At 40.8% G+C, this 21,711-nt stretch overlaps 1 protein-coding gene across 3 annotated transcripts in view; it reads right to left on the bottom strand.

The window, feature by feature from the left end:
• Positions 1 to 10,538: 10,538 nt before the first annotated feature.
• The window catches only part of ADAM23 (ADAM metallopeptidase domain 23), a 202,705-nt gene continuing 191,532 nt past the window's right edge, over positions 10,539 to 21,711 (bottom strand). For all 3 annotated transcript variants that reach the window (XM_030579907.1, XM_030579908.1, XM_030579906.1), the window contains one exon: positions 10,539 to 13,940. In XM_030579907.1, coding sequence (XP_030435767.1) covers positions 13,892 to 13,940 — 49 coding nt within the window. In that variant the 3' untranslated portion in view covers positions 10,539 to 13,891. The remainder of the gene's footprint in view (positions 13,941 to 21,711) is intronic.

A 21,711-nucleotide genomic window follows, 5' to 3' on the forward strand; every position in this document is an offset into this window, starting at 1 on the left:
ATCTTGGGGAGCAATTACCACACAGCTGGGGTTCCAATTAATTTCTTTATTAAAGGGGAAAAAAAGGAAGTGGTGGGAATTTAATAATGAAATACAATGGGATGAGGTGTATAGGGTGTTTACAATAGACAATGATGGGGGTCTTCTTATTGAACAGTGTAGGGAGTTCTAATAGTGGGCTACAGCAAGTGGGGTTCAGCACAATGGGATACAGTACAGTCAATAAGCAACTCTAGGTACAGTGTGGAAATGCAAAGTGTACCCAAAAGAAATGCAAAATAAAATGGTAGCTTCTATATGAGTTAATAGCTAGATACACAATGTAACACAGTGGCATCAATGTAAATACAAAGTATATCAGAAAAGTGGAGGCAACCAATGAGGTGTTATTATTACAAGTAAAATGTGAGTTACAGTACAACAATACAATATCAATATAAAGGCTGGGTCAAGAAACAGGAGGGGGGGCACTGAGTGATTAGTGGTATGCAGACGAGCGGCTGGAAGCAGCGAGAGACTCTGAAGCCCTGCAGGGTAAGGACAACGGAGCAGTGTGATGGTGATCTTCGGTAGGGGAGGGGCAGCGGAGAAGTGTAAAGAAGGGCTAGAGAGAGGTTTAAGCAACAAGCGGACACCAAAAACAAAGGTAAAAAAAAAACAGCAAAGGGTTTGGGAAGTTTCACAGGAGGAGAAGCAGCAAGGGGTTTGGGAAGTTCGGAGGGAGTGCAGATGCGGGGGAAAAGCAGCAAAGGGTTAGGGAAGTTATACAGGGGGAGAAGCAGCAAGGGGTTTGGGAAGTTCGGAGGGTGATGCAGACGCATGTGGGGGGGAAGCAGCAAGGAGTCGGGAGGTTCGGAGAGAGTGCAGATGCGGGGGAAAAAGCAGCAAAGGGTTTGGGAAGTTTATACAGGGGGAGAAGCAGCAAGGGGTTTGGGAAGTTCGGAGGGTGATGCAGACGCATGTGGGGGGGGAAGCAGCAAGGAGTCGGGAGGTTCGGAGAGAGTGCAGATGTGGGGGAAAAAGCAGCAAAGGGTTTGGGAAGTTTATACAGGGGGAGAAGCAGCAAGGGGTTTGGGAAGTTCGGAGGGTGATGCAGACGCGAAGTGGGGGCAGCAAGGAGTTATAACAGGGAGACACGGAGAAGCACACAGAGGGGGAGATTGGAGCGGGGGAAAAACAGACACGGGAAAGTTCAGGGGGAGATCGCGACAGCGGGAAGATGAATTTGAATCAGCAAAAACCTTATCTATCTTAACCAACGACTAGGCAAAACAACAAATATCACAATTCTAAGCAAAACTATAACAAGCAACTATACGGAGCAACAAAACAGTAAACGATAACAAGGCAGATGAACTTACAAGCTCTACAATCTTAACAAACTATGACTTATTAAACTAAAAAAAAACAAAACCTGTGATGCACCTTATGCTATGGGGAAGTCACAGAGGGCAGAGTGGTATGTGCCCAGGATACAGCTCCCAAGGAAGCCAAGGGATAGTGGCTGAAGCCAAGGGATACAGCTGAAAGCAGGGAGCCCCGAGGCAAAGCCCACAGGAGCAGAGCTTAGCAGCGGCACAAACTTATTTTTAGCAGCAAAGAGCCCTGGAGTTTGAGAGGTTTTAAGACACAGACCAAGGTTTAGCTTGAGTCTGTGTGCTGGGGAAACAGAGCCAGCAGCTAAAATAATAAAATAAAAGTATAGAAAGTTTTACAGAGGGATTCTTACCAGTCCCCAAGGCAGCAGCAAAGGCAGAAGCAGCAGCAACATCAGAAGAAGCAAGGAGGGGTCAGTACAGTCTCAATAATCAGGAGATCTCTCAGGTAGCAATTCGTTCTTCGTGGGGGGGCGTTCAAAAAATGGAGGTACGCTCAAAAATAAAACGAGAGCGGAGAAAGGACCCCCCAGAACCCCTGGCTGATCAGACCAGGCAGCAATGCAGGAATCTTTCTGAGATGTGTTTCAAAAATGTCTGGTTTTAAAGGCAAACTTGTGCAGTTTCCTGCCAGTAATCCTGATAGGCTCCCTCTGTCACAGGGGAGGGGGCACAGGGAAAAAACTGAAGGTAAGCCCAGAGACATGCCTGGACATAGTCCTGTGCAATAGGTGTCTCAAGAGCACATGAGGCCTATGACTCATGCCCAGGATCTTAAAAACACATTAGGTCTTGCAGCTCTGGACATTGCCTGCCCTACATCAAGCCCAGGCTCAACGAGGTGATAACAGGACTAACCCTTTGAACAGGGCAGTGGTCCCACTTAGCACGCAGCACAAGTGGCCATCTCTTTGAGAAGGGCAATGGCTCTTGTTAAACAACTTAAGGGGCCCTCCCTTTGAGAAGGGAAGTGGCCCTGGTAAACAACTTAACAGCCAGAGAAGGGCGGCCACAGGAGAACAGAAAACAAAATGGAGTCTGGGGACAGCTGTAAGAAACAAAATGGAATAGGGGATAGCTGTAACAGACAATGGTGTCACTTGAATAGATAGGTGGACAGGGTTGGCATTGGGCTTTGTTGCAAGGGTAGGTTCCTGGGTTAGTGTTTTTGTTCTGTGTGTGTGGTTACTGGTGGGTATTTACTTCAGGTTGGGTGACTGTCTGTAAGCGAGGACAGATCTGTCTCCCAAGATCTGTGAGAGTGAGGGATCATCTTTCAGGATAGGTTGTAGATCTTTGATGATGCGCTGGAGAGGTTTAAGCGGGGTGCTGAAGGTAACAGCTAGTGGCGTTCTGGACAAGTTGATTTGCTTCTATCTCTACCCTTTGTCAGTTTTATCAATTTAGACTGGAAGATCTTTAGGGCAGATTTAAAGCCAGTTTAATAAGCTGCATGGGGTTTCTGGTTCTGTGGTTCTTATACCAGCCTCTTTCTGGCCCCAGGGTTTAGGGCATGGCTCGGGAGCTACATGTTCTCCACTTTCCATAATGACCACCAAGGATCACAGAGCTTTTTCTATCTTACTCAGCTGGACTTTCCTGTGCCATCAACTCTGCCTTCCCTCAACCCAGACTTGCACTAAGCACAGCTCAGCCTATCAGCGATGCTGGCCCTAGATCTCTAATTGTGCAATTTCACCTACAAATCAGGTAGTGAAATATTAGCCCTATCATTTGTGCAACAACAACAAAAACTGCAACCACAGTGCTGTGACTGCAGTTGATAGTGGGGATAGATGAGACTCCTTTAAGTATTTTGCAAACAGAAGCAGAGCTGCTAATCCCTTTAACATCTGACAGGAAAAGCACACTGGAATTGGCCTTGAAATTGCAGGGAGATCTGATCATGGAGAAAGGTCTTCAGTGGGTATGTCTGTGCAAGGACAGCTATTTTGAATATGTCTTGTTAACAGGAAAATGCTCTTTGGGTGCACACAGAATCTGAGGCCATGTCTACATGGGAGTTAGTGTGCAGCAAGCCAGGAGGTGTGAATCTACAGCACCAGCCCCACCCGTTGGGGGCACTGCTACAGTGCAGTGAAAGTCCTATGTGTTTGCACAGCAGCATGACGAAGCTGTGTTCTAGGACTCGCTGCACTGTTGCAGCATCCACCCAGAGGTTACAGCGTGGCAAACTTGTGCACTGTGGATCCACTTTCAGACTTTCAGCACCATAACTCACCCTATAGACAAGACCATAATCATCTAGTCCATTCCTAGGGTTTTGTCCAGTCTACCTCTACCAAATACTGGGGCTTCTCTTCCCTTGGGAGACTATTCCATAGGTGGATTGATCTCACTGCCAAGAAGTTATCCTTCTAATATTTCCCCCTTCCTTAACAGCTGTGGCTGCTGGAAAGGTTTCTTCTGTTCCTTACCTGGACTCTTCTGCAAGGGCTGGGGAGCTGCTGTGAAGCCCAGCTGCTGCTATCAGAGAAGATCCTTTGTTGTTCTCCTGCTGCTCATGGCAGGAGTTAGGGAACAAGCAGGGGATTTAAGTTCTCAAAGCACTCTGACTGGCATGAGGCCTCAGGGAGCCACCTGAGGCCCACAGAGCTGGATTTCCCGATTCTATGCCTTTGATCAGCCATGGCTGATCAGAGCGGTCTCCAGCTAAACTAGTCCTGCACAGGGAGCTGATTGGCTGTAGGCAGGTTTTAAAGCTTCTGACGTCCTCCCTTACTATTCATGCTGCTGGAGGCAGAAACAATTGGAATCTTAAAGATGGCTATTAGGAGTATGTTGTCATCAAAAGACCCTGTGTATCATCTCTACCCCTACTGGTTGGGATGAACTATAACCCAAGCATCTGGACTGGTAGAGAAGATCAGAGAGAGAACGTTGATTGTGACATCCTCTAAGATAGGGAAGTACTGTGATCCCCACTTATTGATGAGTTAATGAAGCACAAATTCTATTTGATTGACTCGATTACATTGTAAATCAGTGAAAAAGATGAGAATAGAATTTGGAGGTTCAGATTCCCTGTCCCCAGATATAACCACTAAATATATTAACTGACAGTGACAGAAAAATCAATTTGTCATCTCCAGTGTTTCATTTTAGGGTGGGATGGAGGAATCCTCATGTTAATTATGAATGTGAAGTTAAGGTGCTATAAAACAATCTCTGTCTAAATATGATTAAAGGTCTAGAAAACATGACCTATGAGAGAAGATTGAAAAAATTGGGTTTGTTTAGTCTGGAAAAGAGAAGACTGAGAGGAGACATGATAACAGTTTTCAAGTACATAAAAGGTTGTTACAAGGAAGATGGAGAAAATTTTTTCTTCTTAACCTCTGAGGATAGGACAAGAAGCAATGGGCTTAAAATTGCAGCAAGGGAGGTTTAAGGTTAGACATTAGGAAAAACTTCCTGTCTGGGTGGTTAAGCACTGGAATAAATTGCCTAGGAAGGTGGTGGAATCTCCATCATTGGAGATTTTTAAGATCAGGTTAGACAAACACCTGTCAGAGATGGTCTAGATAATACTTAGTCCTGCCATGAGTGCAGAGGACTGGACTAGATGACCTCTTGAGGTCCCTTCCAGTCCTATGATTCTATGATTAGTGAAGATTCTTTTCCAATGGATCTATTCAGTGTAAATAAGTTAAGTTGGATATTTGAAATTTGAGAGACAAGGTGAGTGAAATCTTTTATTGGACCAACTTCTGTTGATGAGAGAGAGAAACTTTCAAGCTTACACAAAGAGCTTTGTCTCCCTCACCAACTGAAGTTGGTGAGATTACCTCACCCACATGATCTCTCTAATAGCTTGGGACCAACACAGCTACAACAACAGAGTATAAATGAAATACAGCTTTTTGACATCAAGCCCATGGACCAAATCTCTGGATAATTACTTTTCCAGTGATGCATTACCAGACTTATGTCTAGGACTGATTCTGGGCCAACTCAAGCAGTCAAAGTCATACATATGAGCTAATTTGTCCTACTGCAAATCTAAAGGAAATAATCTTTCCAATGACACTAATCCCCATTTTCCAGTACATGCTATAATTTTACAACACACACATGCAGTCCATACAATAATGAAGTTCCTGCCAATAGCTTGGCTGCATGTTGACTGACTGCTGCAAGTTTTGATGTTCTTGATTCTGTCCACACCATAATCTTTAGCAAATCCCCGACCTGGGAGAACAACAGGATCCTGATGTAGGTTCCTCCCCATCAGGGCCAGCTCTAGCTATTTCGCCGACCCAAGCACGGCGGAACGCTGCAGGGGGCGCTCTGCCGCTCGCCGGTCCCGTGGCTCTGGTGTACCTCCCGCAGGCGTCCCTGCAGAGGGTTTGCTGGTTCCGCGGCTCCGGTGGACCTCCCGCAGGCGTGCCTAAGGATGCTCCACCAGAGCTGCGGGACCAGCGGACCCTCCGCAGGCACGCCTGCAGGCGGTCCACCAGAACTGCCTGCCGCCCTCCCGGCAACCGGCAGAGCGCCCCCCGCGGCATGCCGCCCCAAGCAGCAATAGGTGGAAAGTGTGAGATAGTTCTTTGATCTAAGCAGGGTTGCTTTTATTGGAGGGATCAAAGGCGCACAGCTCTTGGTCCACCACAGCTATGACTCTTTACTTGGCGCCTCAGGTGAAAGCCAATCAGCAGCATCCAGAAACAGTAATTCCCTCAGCCCTGCTTCCCCTCAAAATACTATTTATACAAAGTGTGGTACAGTGCTGTACACCATAAGAAGACTGATTCATGCTCCAAAGATCCAGATGAAATCTGTCAATCCTACAGCAATGATTTATAGGGGCTTTGTGCATCAGATAAAGGGCTCCCCACCCTAATCAGCTGATCACAGGGACAATGCTAATGATGGAATCAGAGCAGTCATTACACAAGCTGAAACAGACACAATGTGCCTTTACCAGTGACTGTTACTGAATCAGGCATGTAGACAATGGGGCCAAAGCAGAAAGGAAGAGCAATGTTTGACAAAGAAGGGTGAGAAGATAAAAATTAATTTATGAACAGATTAAGAAGGCTATTTGTTACAAAACTTACCCACATTCCCAGCCAAATTCTAGTGCCAACCACACCTAGTACCTTCAAATAAAGCAGCATGTTATACCAGTCAAAATATGGAATCCAAGTCCCAGAGCAAAGTATTTGGTTTAAAACAGCCTACAGTATCCAAACACTTAAGTCAGAGAATTAGTATTTGTCACTTTTTAGAGAAACATCACCAGAGAAACATTTTGCACTAAATCATGGGGCCCCTGCATATTATAATACTGTGGTATTATTAGGTTACCATAGTGATATACAGTTGCTAATAGAACTAATATCAAAATGGGCGTACCTGATCTAAAGCCTATTGACTTCTATGGGTTTTAGGTAAGGCCCCATCTGCTTGAGTTCTAAGGGCATGTCTACTATGCAATCAGAAGGTGTGATTGGAGCTCCCTCCCATAGACATACCTGAGCTAGCTTTGATCTAGATCTGGTCTGATTTAGGTCCAGCTTTGATGTAATGTAAGAGGAATGATCATGTGTCACTCACATCATTCATTCAAGTCCTGTGGCTCCAAATTCATTAATTACTGGTTGCTTATCCAAGTGGGTTATTTCTTATTTGTACATGACTTTTTAAAATAGTAGTTAACTTTTACAGCAAATGCCTCAGATAGATCTCATGAATGTATCTGTGGTTATAATGGTGCAAGTTTGAAATACAGCACTAGCATGCCATTGTTTCTTGTGTCTCAAAGCAGGTTTGAATCTAAATACTGCCATTATGTCCACATACCATAGGTCTAACTGGATACAATTAGGTTATTGAGTAGTTTTAGCAGAGACTGCCAACTTCTGCTAAATCTGAACTAGTGAGTTTGTGGGGCTGACCTTTCTATACTGAAGGAGGAGGAGTTCAAATGGCAGTATAAGTGGAGGCTTTATATATCAGCACAACTAGTAAGTTTGTTAGATTTCAGTGCTAGCAGGGGGGCAGATTCAAAAACAGTTAACATACGGTATTGGCAGAAGAAAACAAAAGAGAAAAGGATGTAGTCAATGCATTACAAAACTAAGAACACGGAGCTATATTCTGCTCCCCTTGGTGAAATAGAGAGTGACTAATCAGAAATTAGATATTGTAGGTTTTAAGAGATCCATTATATCTTCCCATAAATTCTGACCCAAGCTACCCTTTGCCTTGGCACCTTGCTGTTCATGTTTTCTGCAATCAGAGTTTTCTTGTCTTCAAAATTCCAGTTGCAGATCTTAGAGTACAGAATAACCAAAGATGTAAAGGTAAATATATAGCTTCCATAAATTCAATCAGTACTTGTCATTTCTTAGAGTACTGATTTGTCAAGTTGTCCATTTTAACATCTAGTTCATGGTAAAATACTAAAGAAAAGTAAATGATAGATATTTTCTTTATTTCATTTTAATTTCTATGCATCAGCTATGTTTAAGCTGACATTGATGTATATATAGTTTTACAAATATTTGTTAGGTTTTAATGGTTTTTTTAAAAAAATAATTACTACATAGTGCTACAAGCCTTTGCAAAGAAATGGAAATGTTAAATCTAAAAATCAAGAAAAGGAAGTTTAAAAACCCTCATCAGCTGGTAAGTGTTTTTTACAGTCAAGTTGAATCATAACTCAGATATGGCAGCACTACAAGTGTTATTAAGGAATCAGTCTTTCTTAATTAAGTCATACTAGTCCCGATCCAAAGCCCAAGTTTATGAAAAAAATTGGATAAAATCTTCAAGAGCTTTTATGTAACAGGGACATTTTTGAAAACTTTACCCTGGAACCACAATTGATTCTGAATTTGGCCCATGATTGTATTTTAAAGTACCTTTGTACTTAGTGATAATTTTGACTACCTACTTAGAAGGCTTTAAAAACTGTGGACTAGATCCTCAGTTGATGTCCATCAGCATAGCTCCAATGATCCTCCTTTCACATCATCACTGATTTATGGCCATCTGACTGGGATACAAAAAGAATGATAGGCTGGTCCAGTCCAAAAGTTCCCAGTCAGTCTGATTTACAGATGTGGGATAACATTTTCAGAAGTGCATAAAGTGACACAAGATTGAGTCCCTTTGAAAAAAATCAATGAGTTTTAGGCTCCTTACTCCTGGGGGAATTCTGTGCCAAAAAATTAAAAATTCTGCATATTTTTTGTCAATATAATACAATATAATCATACCAGTTTCAATTATTTTGGTAATTTATTTCAAAATACCTGTCAGCAACTATGTCTGTAACCAGAGCCATCCCTAGGGTGAATCAGAGGTGACCGCTCCAAGCACCGCGCTTTGGGGGGGCCCCACGGGCCGGTGCAATTGGCCGGCATGGTTGATCCTGGAAGAGACGAATCTGTCACTTCCGCCCCAGGGCCTGCACCCCCCTAGGGATGGCACTGTCTGTAACAATACAGGCAACACAAGATTCAGGAAGTGCTTTTTGACAAAAAGACTCTTTACTAGGCATATTAATACAGAACTCTGATTTATTTAACCTGCAATACAGAAATGTGTTCCCTGCATCCCTCAAAAGCGGTGCAAAGGCTTGGGAGAGTCACGGGTACAGAGGAGCTGAGGGAGACAGAAGCAGTTGCTGGGAAGGAGCTTGTGTTTGAACCTGGGAGGTTGTTGGGTGAGGGTGGGAGACGTATAGAACAAGTTTTGTGGGGGGGGTTTGGGAGGGGAGGGATTGTTAGGGAATCTCCACCATGCAGACCCTGACTGACCCCAGCCTCTTTCATTCAGTCAGGCACATCTGTCACTGCACCCCACAATCCCATGTTTCCTTGCACCCCCCACTCAGCCACCCCTCCCTCCTATCTCCATGTATCCCTGCACCCTCACTCAGCCACCCCCCTTTCCCCCATGTGTCCCTTCCCCCTTCCCATGTGTCCCTGTACCCCTACTCATCCCCCTCATCCTCATCCCCAGGTGTGTCTACACCCCCCTATGTGTCCCTACACCCCCACTCCCATTCAGCCCCCACCCCAGTGTGTCCCCCCAGCAGTCCCCTCCATATCCTGTGCCTCCTGACCTGGCCTCACAGGCATGGTGCTGTGAGGAAGACAGCCTCGTCTGTTCCCTATCTGCAGCTAAGGCTGATTCAGGAGCAGCTGATCTCTGTTCTGGCACCACAGTGGCTCCTTGTAAGGTGTAACTGCAGCATCTTTCCAGCAGAATGTGTTTTTCTGCAGGAGAAGGGGGGAATTCTGTGTGGCACAGGAATTCTGCACATGTGCAGTGGTGCAGAATTCCCCCAGGAGTAGATCTTCTGTTCCACTGACTTCTACATACATGTGGAAAACTATTGACTTTAAATGGGACTTAGGCTTCTTTGTCACTTTCTGCAGCTTTGGGAATTTTACCCATATACTATTTGCATGAGAAATTTGATTTATATAATTTGTGAAGCATTTAAACAAAACCATGCTCTTCTCCCATGAAGGACTGAAGAAATTAGTAAGGACACTCAGCTTCTTACACTACTGTGACACTGGAGTTGCACTTGTATAAACAAGGACAGAAATTCATTCATATTCACTAATTTATTATGTTGGCTTTTATGGTACTTACATAAGATTTCATTCCTTCAAAGCAAAAATATTGTAAATTTTCATATACAATAGACCAACATTGTATCCCTCTTTACAAATACATCAATGCCTCATTTAGAGCTGGCTCTGTATTAAAGACTTGGTAGCAAAATAAGTCAGGATGACATCTTATTTTTAAAGTAACTGAGAATGCAGAAGTATTGTAACTCCCACTGATTTAAATGGGAGTTCCACAGAGGGAACACGCGTAAGACTCATGGGGTTTTAGCTCACTGGGCATCTCTACTGATCCCACTCACCCAGTTTTTTCTTCTGATGGGGAAAGTCTGTACATTTTAAAAGCAAAGATCTCACCTAAAACTAATAATTAGAAAGAATCTTTCAGCATTTGAGGTTAGATGAATCTTGGTCAGAATCTATAATCAGACATTTTTATTGAGGCTTCTGATTGTTCCTGAAAGCTTGGTGACATTCTGAACACGGGAATTTAATAAACTAAGCATGCATAATAAAGAAGAAAATTGATCAAAACAAAGCTACAACATTCCATGTTCATGATGTTTTTAATACCATTTTGCTAAGAGTTGCAGAACAATGACTATTAAATTTCCATTCATCAGCAGCCAACAAGATATGAATGAGCATTAACTCCAAACAAAAACTGGCTCATAACATCATATTATGCACTTAAAAAATATTTACAAATCATTTTAAAAAGGAAGATTAATAGTGGAAGCAACAATGAATATAAAACATGGCTGATAGTCTTTCAAACAAAAAAATAAATTCAAGTATTATTTTGTAAAGTTCCTCAGACATTTGTCTTTAAATTTTGTTTGTGCAATACCCATCTTTGCATAGTAAAGAAAACTTTATAAAACTCTAGTTCTATGTAATTTATTTTTTAACATGCACCTACAGTATATTTAATTTGCCTCATAGAGCTCTCTTATAAAAGGATTAGGTCAATTCAGTGGGATCATGCAGCATACCAGTAAGAGCTGTATAGTTACCAGACATTTTCTTGTCAAGATGAATCATATAACGGAGCAAAAATATAGTGGGTGAAATGGGGACTCGTCATTGCTTAACATTTATTCTATTAATATTAAATTCTGACACTTGTAAAGATAGATTAACGTTAAGCAGCATGTGTACTCTACTAAATGTGGCAAACGAATGGCTTAGAAAATCAACAATATCTAACTAAATGGTTAAGACTACATAACCCTAGTACCACAGAAAAGATTGATGAGAATCCAGTTTTGTGAGTTATGTGATGTCATTTACATCCTGTACATACAGAGCATAATGCTTGTGTGTTTTACACATACACGCACACAGCTAAACAGTGGAGCGTAAATTCAGTCAAGAAATCATATTTCCTATGAAACTGCTAGTGTAACAAAAAGTTACACCAACACTTACCATATGTACATAATATTTGGGGACCACTGTGGTCTGATTAAAAACATCACATCGCACATTTACAATGTTATTTGTGAAATGCTTATCATCAAAGTTTTATTATACAGGTAGTTACATTAGACACTTAATTGATTTTGTAACCACAATGGCATTTCTACTGTAGTTACCACATTGATTCCGCAGTAGAACCGAAATGTGCAGTTTAGTACCTGCCAGAGAGTAATTATACCTTCCATATGCAGTAGCAAAGTGGAAATAAGCAACATAGTACCAGTGGGCAATATTACAACACGAATACTTTTGAGTTCCCCTCAAAATTACAAGTATTCATTGTCATTGAACATCAATATGACCAAAACTCTTGCCCTGAAGTCAGATAATGTTGAAATGATGCTGTAAATAGCTCTGTTATCACAATATGAGGTAGATCTATATCAACACAGAGTACCTCTTACTCATATTGCAATAACAGTGGTCGCTTTAACAAAATCACACTATCTAAAACATCATTTGACAAATAACCATCTTGACTGCAAAACAATATAGTTTTCATGGGAAAGACTTCTTTCAGATTGGATATTGTCAGAGTTTGAAATATGTTTGGAGGCAAAAATGTGTTATTGAACAAAGCAAAAAAAATTATAGTAATTGCAACACTAATTTTTTCCTAGTATTTCCATCAGTTAATTTTAAATCTAAATCCAGAAACTGACTCAAGATTTGAACAAGGAAAATGAAAGTCAGGAAAATGAAATATAAGACCTAAATGGAGTTGGAGTTATAGGATTAACTCCCTCTCATTTATACTAATATAAATTAGAGGTAATTCCATTGAAACCTGTTGAGTTACCAGTGTAACTCAGAGTAAGTAGAATTATGAACAGGCTCTAAAGCTTTTAATTGCTCAGTTCACTAAGGCCAAAGTCCAATGCCTGTTAAAGTTTATGGAAGCCCTTCCACTTTATCAGTGGACTGGACTGTGCCCCATGTGTGAACATAAATTTAATAGCATTAATGTGCCAACCCTCGGAAGTGAAATCTGAACAAACCCTAAGAGTGATACTAACCATCCACAGCAGAAATAGTAGCTCTCCAGATTGTACATTGAAAGGTGATAGGTACTAAAGAGGGAAACTCAGAGTGACTTGGATCATCTTTGCAAGCCTGCCAGGAAGGGAGAGAGGCGAATGGGTGGGAAAAATGGCAACTAAATGGGAAAGCCTTAGCCTGTTTCAAGCTTTCAGCATTTTGTGAATATTTTAAGGCTTACTTAAGCTTGTTTTCCTTTCACTTGAAAAAGCTAAACATAGGAAAATAGTTGTTGAAATTAAAAAGATATGAACTTGGAACTTTCGTGATTAATTTGAGATGGTGTCAATTTTCTTACATTATATACAGAAAATCTGCATGACAGCCAAAAAAGTAATTCAAAAGAGACTTATTAAATACATATGCATTTACACATTTTAATATGGTTTGTTTTTTGGTTTCAAGCATACAAACTTTAGATCACACCTGTTTGGTGCCAGAACTCCCTGGATCTGCATGCTACATCTGCCTTTTTTGAGTAAGCCCAGAACACCCACTATACAACATGCTAGAAAGATTAAAAGGGGAGCAAAATTAAACCACCAAAAATAGATTTACATAGAAAGGTTTTATTCTCTAAGGAAATCCTTCAATAAAGATCCGTGAAAATGATACGTCAATCTCTTATTTCCAAATATACATTTTTTCTTTCTATAGAAGAACTATATATTATCACTGCTCAAAACAATAGCTCCCATATCCAAAGTAATTTTAGTCCAGGAGATAAAAGAACAGGGACAATGAATCCACAGAATAGGGAGCTTTCGCTCCAGAGAGAAAGAATGCTCTGCACTGGTGGAAGAAGATTTCATAAGAAGAGCCTAATATCACCACCTCTGCATTCTGTGTTTTGTTGTTTTCTTCTCTGTATAGATTTGGGTGCAGATCTTGTGTGGGTCTGCTTGCTAGCTTGTTTGTTTGTTGTATATATGCCATGCAATTTACCCTTTCCAAAATTAGCTGCTCATGCCACTAGAGTCTGTCATTTAATATGAAAAAAAAAGTCATGCGAACTCAAGTTAGAGTGCCAACAGGCTAGGGAAAAAAATCTTCTATTTTACTATTTTGAAACAATTCTCTTATTGCACTTCGTTGGTTTGCCCCTTTCTTTCTTTCTTTCTTTCTTTGAAAAAACAAAACAAAAAAACAAACAGTTGTCCATCACTGTCTTTTTTTTTTAAGAGAAAGATGAAAGGAAGGGAGTATTTGAACTTATCTCCAAAAAAGACAGTGTTCCTTCATTCCATCCCCAGCAGCTCATCTTTAGTCATTGCCGTTTCTAATGTTCTTCTTTATTGATTGAGTTCCTGCACAGTGACAGCAAAGACTTAACACCTAGAATCCAGTAGTGCAAGAAGAAGCTTTTCCAGTTAAGTTCCTTCAGATAGGACCTTGCTGATTTGGATCGTACCTTCTCTTTTTAACATTTCTTCCAATGTGCGTCAAAAGGAGATGAAATGAGGAGGAAAAACATAAAACATTAGTTAGGCATAATGGGAGAGAAGCAGTCCTAACACCATAGTAAAGTGATAAGCTCACTTTGAGGTAATCTCACAAACTAACCTTACAGTGAAGTAACTGTAATGATTTGACTGAGAGGGTTTGGACACTGTATATTACAGCATCAATTCTTGCTGTCTCTATGAAGTTTAAAATTGCATGTGTTAAATCTAGATAGTGTATATAATTAACTTTTTGTTTGTTTGTTTTGTGCAGTACTGCAAGTGGCAGTCAATCCTACTTAGACGGGAAGTTTTTCAGACTGTCTGACATGTCTATACATTAAGCCAGGACAGCATTTGTACATCATTTGGAACCACTCAAAACTGTCACATTTCAAATACAAAATTACTCTTAAAATGCAAAAAGGCATCTGGCTGTTTATAACAGGTGCTCATTAATCTGCAAAACATAGGATCTTCCACAAATGAGGTGACCACGCCCCCTTGTATCCATCTTTCAGTGGCTACACTGAATCGACAGATAATTTTATAGTGGACCAAGCTATCTTAGTATCTCTGTGAGCTTTTACCATACTATGGACAAAGCACTTTGAATCTCCAATAAGGTACAAAATATAGCAGATACTGAGACACTGCAGTCGAAGGAGAATGGACAGAGACTTTTAATTATGCCATTACAATTTAGCTTTTATACTAATGTCCAGTCTCCTACGATATTGATACCCTATATCAATAAACAGCAAGACATTACAAGGCAACAGCACAAGTTGGGTGCAACCTCCCCATGATCTGGCTTTATGTGGGGCATCAAGCAAGGGGCTCATGCATTTAGTCTTAACCTTGGGCATGTGCACCACTACTGCCACCAAATTGTCATGCAAAAGACAGAGAACAAGAATTAAAAATTAAATACACAAAGCCCCAAATTTCCTTTTTGACTGTGCTCTCCCAACACCATCACTAATGTAGTGTTCAAGCTGAAAGCAAGCCTTTCCTAAGTTGTACAGGTGACTTAGGAATCAGTGCAAAAAGAAAAGTTATCCAGGACAGGTCTTTCAGAGAACCTGGCAGCCTTTGATCTTGTGCCAGTGCCTGCTTGACTATTCGTTATTAAGGCATGCAGCATAAGAGTTACAGGCTTTTAAAATGTCATTGTTTCCCTTTTTATGGAAAAGTGTTGTACTCATCCTCACTGTGACTCAAACTGACCGCACTATTTAGATATATCAACCCAGCTATCTCTGTAGCATTCATACCCTCTGAGTAGATCTGATATTAATGGATACCCTTTTTCTAGTTAGATGTAGAATAGTATAGTAGGAAGTCTGAATAATATTGACTGTTTAAATCTGAATCAAAACTTGTCTGGACTTACTCTCTCTGCCAGTTTATCTCTTTTTCTATGGTGTATTAAAAGGAGTGCTTTAAATGACTATTTTTTATCACACAGCATACTGAAATTCAAACTACCCAACAGTTATTTACCTTTAAAACAAATCTGAAAAAATCAGGTCACTAATAGGTATGAAAAATTCAGATGATTTAACTGTCCATTGAATGTTTGCATTCCTATTATTTTTAAGGGAACAAACCACTAATAGCTTAAAGTCATATGTATTGCCTGAAGTTTTTCTATTAAATTGATGAGTGGGCTCTGTGACATTCAGTACGAAGTTACAGTGGGAACATGTTTTGCTAGCCTCCCAAAATAACCCTCCAGGTCTTTCCAACTGACCCCTTGCTAGAGTAGTACTCCTGAGCAGCACAGTCCTGCTAGTACTGTCTCTGAGTAGCTTTGGACGTACTTTGGAACAACTGCCAAACTCTTGTGGAACTGTAACAAAGCCCACATCATATCAAATGTCTTCTAGGGTCTATTTCAAAGCCACAAATCTATTCTGATCATGCCCTACAGTTCATTAAATGAAAATACATTTTTCCCAAAGGTAAAAAATTAACTCAGCTAATGCCTTTCTTCTTTTCAGTATTTCCTTAATATGTTAAATCAAAATGTTATGTTTCCTCAGGTCAATCATTAGTAACAACTGTTTTCTCTACAATATCAGAGTCTGACAAAGTTGTCATGCCTGAAAATGAAGGGTGTAGGGATCTAAATATGACATTCAAAATGAGCACACAGAACTGTTTTTGAAATACACTATGCTTGGTGTTCAGTAAGTCAGTTTTGCATATTAATTTTTTGGTAAGAAATAACACCTTGCTCTTACGTTATACTTATCTGAATATCTCAAAGTGCTTAATTAAGTTGGATAGCATTATCTCACCCAAGGTTATATAATAAGCCAGTGACAGAACTGAGAGCAGAATTCAGGCCTCCTGGCAGAGTCACATGCTCTAACCACTAAAAAAAACCCATCTCTACTCACAACACATTATATGTTGAGCTGAAGATACTAGTCCATTTAAAAAACTGCGAATGGATGAACAAATCTTGGTTTTCTACCCAAAAAAGTCATAATGAGAAGTGAGGGAACTAACAATATCATTACTGAAGGATCCCCATTTATTCATGGGCCAAGTAAAGTGTAGCAATTTATCATAATTAATTTCCTACGCTATTCTGCTAATCCTCCATTATAGTTAAGCTCCAAGCATTGCTTAAAAACACCATGTTATATAAACCTTCCTGATAAACACTGGTCAGAAGAGTCAGCTGAGCCCTCTACCCTGCTATATCAAGATCCTCACCTGGCTGTATAATTGTTTCCCTCACCCCTACACCAAGTGCAGGGCTGAGCACAAATGCAATCCTTGCAGTCAGAGCACACAAGGACAATCAGGTTAGCGCACACAGGAACACTAGACTTCCCAAAAGAGTCATGCTCCTCCCACATACTACATAGCAAAATAGGCCTTATGTGCTGTCAGGATGGAGAGGCACATGCCACATTCTCTTAAAGGGAACTGCAGAGGCTGTGCTTTGTCCCAGGAAACCTCAGGAGCATCCAATGTGGCAGTGTGGCTTTGCACTGGCCCCAGTTGCAGGCTGTGGCTTCAAAGCATATGTTAGCCCTTAATATCTCCACAAAGCCCAGTTCATATAATGGACTAAAGGTGCCATTAACATCCAACTACATCTAAGACTACTGTGCTATTTTTTGTAACTTCAAAAATGTGAAACACAGCTTCCGATTATAAAACAAATTACTAGCAGAAAAGATGTATATCGAAGTGAAAACCATTTTCATAGCTGAGTTCTAAAATACTTAAAATAGAGGTTTCAAATGGAAATGTTGGAAGATCATTAGTTTTAGCAATGCCTTGTTAAATGTTAAGTTCCCCAGAACTAAACACAAACTCAGTCACATTCTTCCCCCAAATGAGTGCATATGGATTCCACTGAAGAAAACACAAATTTGTGCATCTGAGTGCAGAATTTGGCCTACCACAGGACAGTAGATACTCTGGGCCCTATCCTGAGAAGGTGGGAGACAGGCCTGGCTAGGATTGACAGGTGTGTGGTCTTTTCACTGCTGGCTGGCTCACCTGCCAATTGGAATAGCTGTTCTGAGATACTGAAAGCAGCCACCAATACGGGTATCTCTACACAGCGTTTTGGAGTGAGTCTCCCAGTCAGAGTTGATCCCCTTTCCTAGGCTTCGGAGCCCGAGATCCAATCTGAGTGGCAACTTTAAAAATAGCTGCATAGCCAGCATTTTAAAGGACTAGCACAAGCCCCGCTAGTCTGAGTCTGTTGACCAGGGCTGGGAGGCTCGATCCAAATGCTGTATAGACATACCCTAACAGGAACTTCACCTGGCTTCACTGCTGCTTCAGGGAGACAGATGTGCTCCCTGTCCGCTAGCAACGGCTGCTCTGTTGGCCTCCCTCTTGGCCCCGTCTGCTCATTCTTCCTGAGCAGCAAAAGGCAGAAGCACTAAGACCGCTTCCCTTCCACTCCGCAAGAGGCTGCTGTTTAGGGCTCCATATTACCTCCTCCAGCACGTACAAGCCGTGGCTCTTCTTCAAGGCTCCATCCACACATGCTCATTGGCCAGAGGAGGAGGAAGAACAGTGTGGATGCCTTCACTAGTGCACACGAGGAAGAGAAAATGAGCCCTCGGGTAAGGGCCACACTATAGAGAATGATGCTGAGGCCATCATCTTAACTCCTGCATTGCCTGTTGTTTTTGATGCCATTTTAGCCATGGAACTTGAACAGGGAATTAACAACTTCTTTTTTTAAACATTTAATTCCAGTTTCAATAATTCACAGTAATAGAAGTTCAGCCTCCATTAGCTCTGAATCAAACAAACAAACAAACAAACAAAAACCCAACTGTTAAAAAATAAAATACTCATAGCATAACTATAACAAGCCACAGTGCAAAGTAATAATCACCTACATTCCATTTTGGATAGCTGCTTTTAACTCTTTTGACAGCACAGTTCATTCTTTGCAAAAATAAATATACAAAATAAAGCCACTGCTACCCCAGTCTTTTATTATAGTTTTGATGTATCCTATTTTTTCTCGTCATTGCTTATAAGTGTTTTGAGAAGAACAAAGCAACTAATGCACAAACACACTGCCTATTTTAGTAGCAGCTAACTACTAGTGTTGCTGTTGCAGTTCATGATGTTCTTGTAAATCAGTGCCTTCCTCCATGTTCACAGAAACACAACGTCTTGCCAAAAAAAATTAAGGGTTACTCCAATGACTGCACAGTCCCTTCAAATCAGTAATGTTTCTGTAAAGTTTCCCCATACCAGATCCCGAAAAAGTGAGCAAACCCACGATAACCAGGCTGTTGCTATGTGAAACTGAAAATTAAAACAACAAAGTTAGGGGATGGGATCATCAGCCTCAAAACAGTGACAGTGTAGTGCACCTGCTTAGCTAGCTCGTTGCCATCTGTTGGCATGATGGAATAGGAGTAGACATAGCATGTTATTTGATTTTGAGCAGGTGGATTCGTGCTGCTCATGGAGCCACTGCACACACTTTGCAAGGAAATGCAGAGTGGAAGGAAAAACAGATGTTACTGACAAACCAGAGAGCTGGTCTGTAGTTCCTGTATGAAGCATACACAAGGTTTCAGAATCTCACTGCACAGGCTTTCTGCTCTGTTGCCCTCCACCACAACAGAAACAGCACTTCTGATCATTTTTGACTTTCCAGTATCTACAGGATACAGGATTTAGCTCAGTTTGAATTCCTAAAGCTGCCTTTATGCAGAAGTTTAAGGATTGGGTAAATATTTGGCCCACCTAGTAACCCTCCACTTGGCAGGAAAGCTCTATTTTTTTAGCAGATATCACTGGGAATAACACTGTGCCTATACATTTTTACCCACAACAGCACCTCCCCTACTAGAGGACTATTATGCAGTCTCAAAAGGAACTTCCCACATATTTTTTTTAATTTAGCTTTTACCAGTACTACCACTTAATATTGTTATTTATTTACCAAGTATCCCCTTTTCAAAATGTAACACACTAGCAAGCCAGCATTTAAAAAAGCAACTGAATTTGTTACTGTAGCAAAACTACACACTTATACATTCACCACTGTCAAGTAATTCTATATTAAAAAGAACTGGAAACTGGGCCTCAGCATGAAATTCAGAGGGCCCACACAAAACTGCCCACATTAACTAACCCCTCATTCCGCTTCCACTTCAGTCCTTAATGAAGCATTGTAATGGTTTGAAGGGCGGTCCAGGGACCTGCTGCTACTATGTGAACTTCACCATCGATGCAGGTCAGTGATGCAGAACAGTGCAGCCCTGACCCATGAGAGGGGCCCTTAAACACTACAGCAGTACAAAAAACAATTACAGCTTTGTCAGAATATTAACCAAGGTCTGCTGTGAAACAAAATATAGTTCCTAACCGGGTGCCCACTAGCAGCATTTAACTCAAATTCACTCAATATGTTCTGTAAGATCTATGTGCACTGAACATTTTACTGAGACTTGATCACAACATCTTTTCTGTCCTATTTTTATCCATATCTTTCCAGAAACTGTCTAAAAATAAATCCTAGTTTGTTTATTTCTTTGAAGAAAAACTTTGTTTTGCTAATTCATACCAAACTGAGTATAACCATGAACAAAATTTGCTTAATTGCAGCTTACGTTTGATTTGGACTTGACACCACAGTACCGTATGTGCATGTGAACACCTGATAACCTGTGGAACAAAAATCACATCTCCTAGTTTGTAAAGTATTGGCTACTTCTCACATTACTAAAGACTGAAACATCACTTGCTTCAAAGGAAAATTAGAACCCATTCTAGTAGTCTTGGACATCCTACAAAAACTGGAAGCAAAGTGTGAGAGGCCCTACATTGTGCTAGCCTTCTTCCACATACAAGTGAAAACGCCTTTCAATTTCCCCCAAAAAAACATGCACTTCAAGCTGTGAGCTAGGCCAGGCCATTGTATTTGAGGTTCTGCTACAGAATAGATATTCTTATCTTGCTCTTTTTTAAATATTAAACTCCTGATATTTTCAATACGAGAGCTTACTCATACAAATACTTTTATATTTTTGTATGACAAAAAGACATGCAGGATGCAAAGTGGAACATTTTTATTGGTGATTTAAGTGATGGGGAGCAGGTTAGTTTTGTGCTGGACAACAAAAAAAATATGTTGACAATACCAGGAAAAGCAATTGATGTTGTTTTACTTAAGCCAGAATTGGACCATTTAAAGTCTTGATTCTGGAATGCACTTAAGTGTGAACTTAACTTCATCCCATTCAGGACAGCACTTAACTGCTGTAAGCAAGTATGTTAAGCATATGCTCAAGTGCTGTCCTGGTCAAGGATGCTTTCCTGAATCCAGGTTTACCATACTAGTACCCAGAAGCCACTATCACACAAGATCAATCTTTAAAGGAGTTTGTAGGTCTGCATTTAAGATCAATCTGTAAAGGAGTTTGTAGGTCTGCATTTAGAAGGATATGCCCTGGAACACAACATTTTAAACAATGTTTTACTGGAAATGCATCCCAAAATATATATTTTTAGGGCTGAGCACCAACAGCTGCACACAGATATATCTACATGGCTCCCATTTACATCACTGGGAGTGGCATATGTCTAATGGCCAAATACACCTACAGGCATATACTGTCATTCAATCATGTAACTCTGTCATAAACGGATAGCTAAGGGTTAATGTCTCTTTCACCTGGAAAGAAGTAATCTGAACCACCTGACCAGAGGACCAATCAGGAAACAGGATTTTTTTCAACTCTGGGTGGAGGGAATTGTGTGTCTGAGTTCTTTGTCTTCTGCCTGTATGCTCTCTTGGATGAGAAGTTTTTCTATTTCCTGCTTTTTAATCTTCTGTTTCCCAGTTGTGAGTACCAAAGATCAGATAAGGATTTATATGTTCTTTTGTATTTACATGTCTATAATTGCTGAAGTGCTTTGAATTGTATTCTTTTTGAATAAGGCTGTTTATTCAATATTCTTTTAAGCAAATGACCCTGTATGTGTCACCTTAATACAGAGAGACCATTTTTATGTATTCTTCTTTCTTTTTCTATAAAGCTTTCTTTTAAGACCTGTTGGAGGTTTTCTTTAGTGGGGAACTTCAGGGAATTGGGTCTGCAGCTCACCAGGGAATTGGTGGGAGGAAGAAGTCAGGGGGAGGTCTGTGTGTGTTAGATTTACTAGCCTGATTTTGCATTCCCTCTGGGTGAAGAGGAAAGTGCTTTTGTTTCCAGGACTGGAATTACAGAGGGTGGACTCCCTCTG

This window comes from Gopherus evgoodei, chromosome 11 (genome assembly GCF_007399415.2).
Source record: "Gopherus evgoodei ecotype Sinaloan lineage chromosome 11, rGopEvg1_v1.p, whole genome shotgun sequence".
NCBI classification, from domain to species: Eukaryota; Metazoa; Chordata; order Testudines; family Testudinidae; genus Gopherus; species Gopherus evgoodei.